The sequence below is a fragment of the Haliaeetus albicilla genome, chromosome 14 (assembly GCF_947461875.1).
Source record: "Haliaeetus albicilla chromosome 14, bHalAlb1.1, whole genome shotgun sequence".
NCBI lineage: Eukaryota > Metazoa > Chordata > Aves > Accipitriformes > Accipitridae > Haliaeetus > Haliaeetus albicilla.
In genome coordinates, this window is record NC_091496.1 from 28832519 (window position 1) to 28842518 (window position 10000).

A 10000-nucleotide genomic window follows, 5' to 3' on the forward strand; every position below is an offset into this window, starting at 1 on the left:
AGTAGGTGGGCAGGCTGCCTGCGCTTGAATTTAGCCCTTCTCCAATCATTTACCAGGGGAAAAAAAGATTGTGTTTGCAGAAGCACACAGCAGGAGTCAAAAAAAATAAAGAATAAAGACTAATAATAAAAAATAGTTCTAGGGGCATATCAGGACTTCTGTGAAATTACATTCTGGTATTTTAGGACATTTCCAATTCCCTAATAAATTAAAGATTAGACCACGTGTGTACCTGCATTCGGAAAACATACTTTCCCTTACTAGTTCAACATCTGCTAATTTGGTAATACCTGCTCTGAAAGCCATATGAATGAACCTAACAGGATTTTGCCCCTTCTGAGCTTGTGATGTGAAAGCCTGTAACACTTCTGTGTAATTTTCCAGAATTTTAACTTCAGTTTTAAATCGCTAGGAAGCAGCATTTTTTTCCTAATATGACGTGGTCAATTTAAGCAACGATAAGTGCGATCAGATGCAATAAGAAGTTTTATATTTAAGTTACATATCATCAGTATTCTTTGTGGCATCAGCTTTTGCCACAGGTGTAGTAGTTGTGGATTTTTATGTCACTTTAATACAAACTGCCTGTACAGTACAAGAAAATGCATTTGCTCTTTTGAGGAGTCAAAAAGCAAGTTTCTAGTGGTTTAGTAAGTGGAACTAATGTCCGACATACAGAAACATAAGTTTTGTTAATGCCTAATTTAAGACCTCACATAATAAACACCCCCACCCCCCCATTATTTTCTTCCTCCTGTTTAAATAATCACAAGGATGAAACACATAAAAAAGCAAAAGTTCTATTTCTAGAACATCAGGATAACCTGAATGCCAGCATCACGTTTTTGCTTTTGTAAATATTATTTATATTTTGTAGCAATGAAATGCTAGTGGTAAGTGTATGCTAAAAAAATAAAACTGCTTTGGAAAAATAATTTTAAGCATAGTCAACTGCAATGGCTTCTTACCAATAAATTCCCATAAAACATTTAAAAAGATTATCTTGGTAGAACTGACTTAATGAATACTCAAAATGCAAGCTCAAATCTACCCTGTAAAGCAATCATGGTTTTTTAGCAACTATTTTGACCTTAGTGACACAAACAATTAATTCTACAAACTTAATATCAAAATAAAATTCTACATCTAATGCAGAATAATCTGTCAATGTATTTAATCAAGGATATGCTTTTTCCATGTATTATACATTCTAGTATCAAACACTGATTTTAACACACAAGAAAAAAAATGAAAGTGAAAAGCTCAGAAGTGTACGAAGGTACATATATGAGAGAGAGAATGTCTCATCGTAAGCCAAAAAAAAGCAGAAGAAACAAGTCTGAGCAGATTACATTTTGCATCATATTTAATAATAAAAATCTACATTCACTTTAGCAATATTTATAAATTGATAAATATCGACAGTAAGATAAAAAGTTGCTTACGTTCTAGTCATACATCTTCAAAGCCGACCTGATGACTTGTGACAGCACCCAATCCATTTATCACCAAGTATGTATTACAATATATTATAGAATACTGTCATTCTCTCTTGATACATGGATGAGGAACAACTCCCTGATTTAAGTCAAACTTCTCATTTCTATATAAAGATCACAACAACATAGTTCATCAGTCCAGTAACAGTACTGTCCAAATTCCATATCATTGCTTACAAGAAGATAATGAAGTCTATTATTTTAGCTTATTTACTTTCTATACATCCACCAATTTGTGATCATAATGCTGGAACAAGATGCAAATCGTATGTAACTTAAATTTTTAACTAAGCCCAGTTGCTCTTTGTACACAGCCTAAAATTTCTCATGTTTAACTTTCCCCAGTACATATTCATGCCACAGTGAAAACTTATTTTGTGATTTTACTCAGCTGATATAGCCATTCTGAAGCATTAGCATCTCTTTACATAGCTGCCCAGCTGAAGGAAACGTATTAAACCCAGCAATTATTTACTTGCTTCCTTTAGAAGAAGCTATAACAAACTTGATTTGTTTATTTGAAGGCCCCCAATAAAACAACTCAGAGAAGCCAAAACCAGAATGTTAAACTATGACATCAATACATTATATCTTGCACATATTTAAACAATAAAAAAATCTGAATAACTGCAGGTACAATGGCGTTTGCTCTGTTTTTCTACTTGTGAAAGTTTGTTAGGCGAGTCACATATTAAAAATAATATTTTAGAGAGTTACTACAGTGACAATAATAAAACCAGCCATCATTTTCTTCTTAAAATGTATTTCAAGAGGCATCTGGTCAAAAACAGAAAAAAAAGAAATCGAAAAAAGAGGAAGAAAAGCAAAAGTAGCATAAAGCTATGCCCATTATCTAAAGGACATCCTACTGCATGTTTACTAGTGTTTATGTTTCACATCAACATATTTTATAGAAGGATTTATATGCCTAACTCAAGTTGTATTTAAATCCTATGGTGCAGACCCTACCATAAAATGCCTCTTGAGTCCTATTAACTGTACCCATGGTTTTACTTTGCCTGTCTGCTTATTTAAGATCTAATCACAGTTTTGAAGAAAAGATTGTCACTTCTAAGCCTGTCCCCTCAGAACCTGTCTGTTATTAGTACTCAACTGGATATTTTCATCTTCAGTTGTTATTCTCTGTGGTCTTTGCAAATGCTATCTACTGGAATCTGTGACTGTATGGACAAATTGGCTACAAATGCCTAGGACTGCTGCTTTGAGAAACATGTAAGTGGCACATTATTCTGTCGGTATTTTTGTGTTTTAAAGTGTTTCACTTAAGTTTAGTTTTCTGAACATTTTCACCAATTAAATACACTCTCAATAAAGATTTTAAAATGCTTTTATAATCTGAACACCTGAATAAAGGTGATGGCATGCTTTTCAATGAAAACAATATTAAATTTATATATATATGTGTGTGTATATATATAATTTTCTATGAAAATAGTATATATGCACAGTGTACATATACAGATAATAGTGTGTGTATATATATATATAGGTGTAAGCCTGCTAAGAACTTAATGAAGACGCTGAAACCTGTATTTCCTCAGACTGTAATACTATAAGTGCTCAATTGTTAAAACAGAATACGCTTGCATTTGAAGCAAGGCACAGATTCAAGCCTTAACAACTTCTCATATTTCAATCCACAACTATTTAATTCTTCCACATTTTCTGTCACCATTTAAAATATTTAAGTACAGATGTAGCTAGTGTACACTGCTTAATTCAGCACTGAGAATGATTCAATTTTAAGAGCTATTATGACCTGTTATTTCAGAGGCCCGTACACATGCAATTTATCTATCATGTTAAAGCATGTTTCTACAAAACAGGATTTTTATGCTATTTTGTCTTAGGGGAGACAACTTTCCTTCCATTAATGCAATACCTGACGTTGCAATTAAAAACCTCAGTATTTACAGATGAGGTGTTTGAACTCCAGAGGTGCTGAGTGGCCTCAGCAGGTGAGAGGACCAGACACTGAAGACTTTCAGGAGTTCAGAGCAGGTACTGGCACTCTGCAGAATCAGACCCCAATTGTTTACCAAACAAACCGTTTGGGATTCACTGCATTAGTGCAACCTGCAGCCCCTGATGGGGAGGCAACCATTTCGGTAGACAAAGTAGAAGGAATTATGTTTGTGCAGGTTTTCAAAGGAAAAGTAATCTTACACTGACAAAAATTAATCGATTGCATCTCATAATTAGATGGCGTCAGCAGCCAGACAACGGTTTAATTTTACAGTTGTGAACATAAAAGCAGTTCTCCATTAACACCCCGAGAAAGCAAACAGACAAACTTAAAAAGATGTTTTTAAAGCGAGAAGGGAAACATACCTACAGAAAAGCTGCTTCTCTCTTTTCCCATATTTTCGAAATCACCCATCCCGGTTACACTCGCACACACGCGCGCACACAGACAGGCACATGCTCTTTTTTATTTCGGTGGTTCTGAACTAACCAGCATTTTTTATTTACACCTACGGCAGCAAAGCATCTTTATTGTGAGAAGTCACTCTGGTCCCTTCAGCCCAGCTCCGACTTTGGAACAATTCCTCACAAGCGAAGCGAAGTCTCAAGTAATGTGGCCCTCTGGTGGAAAGCTCTGCATCACCTCCTACGCCACCGAATCGCACCGTAAACTAACAGATTCTGAAAACATGCACTGCAAGGCTTCGGCACAACTTTTATAAATACGCCACGGGATTTTAATCACCAGGCGAGCGCGGCGGCGTGCGGCGGCATCAGCGAGACGTTGCCGCCCTGAGAACAGGATCCTTGCGTTTCAGCGTTAATGTGCACAAAACCAACAACAAATAACGCCCCACGCTCTTCACTTGCACGACACTTCACATTCAGCACGCGCAGAGGGTCTGCGGAAGGGTGCCCGTCCGCAAACAGCCCTTTATTTGTTTAAAAACAAACAGGAAGCAAAACAAACTTACCTGCTGTTGTTGCAGATGCAGCAGTTCTACTGTGCTTACTTCAGTGCTCGTGTCACCACTTGATCTTCCATCTCTGCTGCCAGCATCTAATTGGCTGCTTAGAGTGCTCATTCCATTTTGATTCATTGAACTGTTGCTTATTGTCTCTGTCGCAGATTCCTGCATCATGACTTAATACCTAAAAGTGATTAAGAAGTATCAATTAACACACGCGTTACACCTTCACACTTCCATTATCAAGATGTCCCTCTCTGCCAATTATACAGACAGCATCTTTAGAAGAAGAAAAAAGCCTCGTGGAGCCGTTTACCAAGAAATGCGATGCAAACTCTGCTTTCATACATACAGCTACTAATCACCGGAATTATGGTTTCTATAAGCAAGCTTTGTGTGCTTACGTTTAACGGCCAAAATAACACACCACGCACGCAGCATGGTCAATAGCATTTATGAACGACTACGTTTTAAAGTCTACCTATAAAACCAGTTTAAATGAAGGCACGATTTCACACACTGCTCTATATTTCCTATTATCTAGCTTTGACAACCATGGATGACTATACAGCCTTATTTAAAATATTCACTATCTTGATTCTGTCAGAATTTTACAGCATATCTTATGCAAGGCTGTTGTTTAATGATGCACAGCTAATCATACAAAATTAAAATTTTGTAAGGGTGTTACAAATCATATGGTATCAACCAATGATAAATAGTATAATGGGCTTCTCCTTTTTTGTGACTAAATAAAATTTTGCCTCGGAGGCATTTTAAGAAAAAGCTCCTGCTGCAAACACGTCAGATATTGCCTATTTTTTTAATCAAACGGCTGATATTCATTTATTTTTCTGACATTTAAAACATTTAATACTGTCCTTCCTGGGAAGTAATTAAGCTTATGCATGAGCAGCAATCAAACTGTTCACTTGAAGATGACTTAAAACTCAATTTTAACATAGGCAAATAAATGAAAGATATAAAATTAATTTTCCAGGCATGTATTAGATATGAAAGCTGGAAATAAAATCTATCAAGAATATCACTAATGATTGTGCTAAAAACAGCATAAATTATGCATATTACCTTCTCTACAGTAATAAATGTTTTATCATTTTCACTGCATAAATATACTGTACTTTCAGGATAGCAATGAGATGTCCTGCCAAGATCAGTTGAAATCTTTGCAGTAAATAAAGAACCAACGTGCCCTTACAAACCAGAATTTCAAGGCGCATTTTGTATCTGTAATATGGAAAGGTCAATGTCTCTTCTCAGAGCCACCAAAGTCCTCTCCTGCTCTCGCAGGGTCAGAATGGACCTCACTTTCCCTCACCCTCGCTCCCAACGCACGGAAAGAGTCCCCACAACAACCTGGCTGAGCTGTGACTTTAAAAGACACCTCTGAAGGGAGAGGGATGTGTAAGCAAACTTGGGAAAAGAAACAAAGCTTGCTGCTTAGCCTGATTATTGAACTTAGTTATTTGTTCCCTTGCAAAGTATGAGCAATAGCCTTTCTCCGGAAAAAAAAAAAAAAAAAGAAAAAAAAAAGGCAGGAAAAGGATCATTACAACTTCAAGTGTGTGCATGGGATATTAATCAAAACGCTGTATGAATTAACGCAAACAAGCGCCTACAAGATAAAGTCAAAGTATATATTGTGTGAAGAAAGTTAAAATAGTAAAAGATGAGTTATTTAAAGATGGTCTGGTCAAAAATAAACAGGATGCAAAAAAACCCAAACACGAACACAGTTAACATAAAGGAGGGCAGCTGTTATAGCCCAGTAAACAACAGCAGCACCAGATGTGTTTATGAACAAACAGCCCTTCCTAAACACTCTTACGAACATCAGCGAAGAAAAATAATAGAAGTGGAAAATGTGATACACGCAGTGATGAATTTTACAAGGCAAAAACAAAGCTAATACTCTTTTCTGAGATTAGGCAGCTAATAAGTATTCAAATTAGGCATAAATTTTACATGTACAATGTTTAAAATATTCAGAGAAAAGGGTCTGATTGCCCTTAGTAGTTATATGAAAATTCTAATGCGGGTATGCCACAACTGTGGGAGCAGGCAGCCCTTTCTGATTTTTACAATATTTACTTTCAATAAAAAGACATGTATATCAGAGTGGAAATCTATTTAAAACACTTCATCAACTGTATCGTTACAAGGATTTGGAAATTCGGGAAATTCAAACATTAATCCTCTTTTAGTCAAACAAAGATTTAACCAACAGACAGGTTCATCTTTTACAAATTCGAACATTAGACAATAACAGTGGTACGTTTAGCCAAGCGCATTAAAAGGGCAAAGGGGTGTAAATGTTAGATAATCAAAACATTAGAAAACACTCAGAAATTTAATAAATAAATACATCACCCCCCTGTTTTTACATCTCTCCGACTCTTTCACTACAATTAGCAGAGAAGGGTTAAACATCTTCCAGTTCATATTAACCAAAGGGTTTTATGTCTTGTGGATTTTGTATCCTCGCAAAGCCCCAGAGTGTAGTTCGGGCTCTGCATTTTAAGTTAAAGTGTCTGTGAGCCAGCAGAATCGGCTTTAACATAACATGACCAGTAACACTACTCTGGCAATAGAAAACAACAAATCCGACCCAACAGCTGTGTACAGAGAGAATGAAACTACAGAGTATCAATGCTAGAAAGGGCAATTTATTTGGAAGTGAAGTAGAAGAAATACTGAAGTATTTATATGAAAAAGAAAGAGTCCGTAGAATTCTATGTTAAAAGTAAAATGTTATTCCTAGTTATAAAAGGGTATTTTTAGAAACAATACTGAAACTTTGGCTCGAGCAATGCTCTGTGTTGGTTGTCCACAGCCCCCTTCTCACTGCCGACAACTGAAAAAGGGCTGCTGGAAAAAGCAAGAGCACATAATCTTTTCCTTTTCCCTTGTTTTCTCTTGCATACACACACACACACACGTGTGTATACATGTATATCTGTACACGTGTGTGTACTACTATCAACTCTGAACCCTCACAAATTAAAGCACTGAAAACATCTAAACAAGGATCATTTCTGATATGTAAGTACCAGTAATTTCAGTTATTGGTGGCAGAATAATTTGCACCTGCAACATCTCACTAAGCAAACTAACGTACTTTTTTTCTTGCTTTTACAACAGTAGTGCGGGTTGTTAGCGTAATAATCATAAATAAATCCAAAGGAAATAGAGCGACTGCCAGATACTGAGGCTGAAAGTTTAGTATTTCAAATAGGACAAGAAAAAATATACAGATCCCTGTTTACACACATTTATACACATTCACACTTCCTAATCCTTCTTTTTTTCTCTTGCTGTCACACTCGCTGTCAGTCATGAGCGTGCCTACACAGGCACGAACGCACACACGCACCCACACTCACAGACACATACGTTCACCAGCACCTACTTCTGCTGCGATTCCCAAACTCTTGTCGCCAAAGGTGAGATACAAGCTTTGTTACCAGGTATTTTAAGCAAAGGTATGGGGAAAACATTTGCTGCTCTCTGCAAGAGAGAATGAAACTGTAGATTATTTTAGCGTGTGGTTGCTCTGCAGGTTGAATGCCTAATTCTGCCAGGGTAACCAAGCGATCACCCACACCAAAAAAGAAATACCAGTCCCGTGAAGTCAGAAGCTACAGTTTTACTTTTCTCCCCGGCAGTAAACTGTAGGTTTTCTGCGCGCGCCTGTGCGTTCTAAGCCGGCAAGTCGCTGTACAGATACTTATTCTCTACACCACTTCCCTTTTGAAACATTAAACTGACACTGGAACTGACTGCACAAGATTGCATTTTCTCTTCCTAAACAACTTGAATTGAAAGGTTACTTAGTGTAACAATATTTACTTGCAGAATTGTGTTGTTACCAAGGGTATAATGGATGGTGGCTATGCAGGTTTACGCAAGAATGAGTGAAGCATGAGGCATTAGCCATGTGTTTGACATGTTTCAAATTGCTATAATCCAGCATTAAACACACCCAGCAATTCATGCCATTTCTTGCAGCCATAATCTTGAATAAAGCGTGCACAACCACTTATTATATAAATTAGTATATGACTCCCTGTTATAGTCACAACAGTGCTTTTGTGTTTATTTTGCATCAAGATGGGGTCTTTTATTTGTACAAATAGCAGGATAGAGAGCCGTAGCTCAATTAGACCTCCTTACTTTATGACAGGGCGTACCGAACGCCGGGCTGGCGGCCTTCGCTTCGCCCTGCCAGGCAGAGGTTCTGCTGGCGCCCACGGCCCCGGCGCGAACGGCGGCTGCCGCTGCCGCCGCCGGCCCCGCCGTTCCCCAGGTCGCCGCCCGCGCCGCCGCCGCCGCCGCCGCGCCGGCAGGCGGGAGCGGGTGCGCAGCACGGGAGCTGCCGCCAGGGGGCGCCGCGGGGCCGGCCGGCAGCCCGCCCCGCCCCGCCCCGCCCCGGGGCATGCTGGCCCTGCCCCGCCCGCCCCCCGCGGCGCCCCGGCTGCGGGCCGCGGGCCCGGGGCCCGAGCCCTGCGGCGGCCCCGGACGGCAGCGCTCCGCCTGCTGAGACAAACGGGAAGCTGGCCTCCCTCCGGGGGACCGTCGGTCCTGTCCCCCCGCGAGAGAGACGCCGCCTCCGCCCCTCAGCAGTGGCGAGGCGGAGAGCCCCTCCAGAAACACCCGTGTCGTACTGCCTGGACCCCGCTCCGGGGCCAGCCCCCCAACCGCGGCAGCGTCCCCGGGCCCGTGACCCTACTCCACCGGCGGGCGCCCGCGCTGGCCGATCCACAGACGTGGCGGACCCGCAGCGCGGGGCGCTCGATGCCGTGGGGCCCTCGACGCCGTGGGGCCGACCTCGCCCAGCGCGCCCATGGGTTTACCTCCTTTCACTTGCTAAGACACGGCCTAGGCTTCGGCCCCTTACAGCTGGCCTAGGATGGGAAAGCCGAGGTGAGGAGCTAGGCTTAAATAATGGTAACTTTTGTGCTCTGCTGGAATTAATTCATCATTGACACAAGGCACAATGCATCTGAAGCCTTGCGCTGGTGTGTTAGAAGTCTTTAATACTTAAGATTGCCTAATAAATCAAAATGCCAAATATGAAGGACGTAGCTCAATGTGTGAGAACAAAAAATTGGACGAGCTAAGAGAATACTTGTAAAGGGTTTGGTTTGGTTTGCGGTTTTTTCCACCTTATCTAAAACATTTAGCTTTCAAAGCCTGAGTTAAGCAGAGACATAAATTACTTCATTCCGTATTTTTTAAATATGTAGGTAAATGAATATGATTAAAACACTAATTAGGTCAACTGCTATCGAAATACTGTAAAATGAAGTACCTATATTAGTAGGTTTAATATACTGCTACCTACTCAGGTAAGTTTTCTCTGTAAAAATGTAAAGTATGCTCTAACACCTTGTGCTGGAAGGTCTTTCAGGAAAACGGAGCTTCCAGTTGTGAGTTACAGGATGTATCTTAGCATAATCGGAAAGAATATGTATGCACCGCATCGGCATCAGTGAGCAAAGTCAGCATCTTTGATGAGAAATAATA

General features: G+C 39.8%; 1 protein-coding gene across 8 annotated transcripts in view; it reads right to left on the minus strand.

Moving 5' to 3' along the window:
* The window catches only part of FOXP2 (forkhead box P2), a 435423-nt gene that overhangs the window by 190036 nt on the left and 235387 nt on the right, over positions 1–10000 (minus strand). For all 8 annotated transcript variants that reach the window (XM_069802110.1, XM_069802108.1, XM_069802113.1 and 5 more), the window contains one exon: positions 4460–4637. In XM_069802110.1, coding sequence (XP_069658211.1) covers positions 4460–4627 — 168 coding nt within the window. In that variant the 5' untranslated portion in view covers positions 4628–4637. The remainder of the gene's footprint in view (positions 1–4459; positions 4638–10000) is intronic.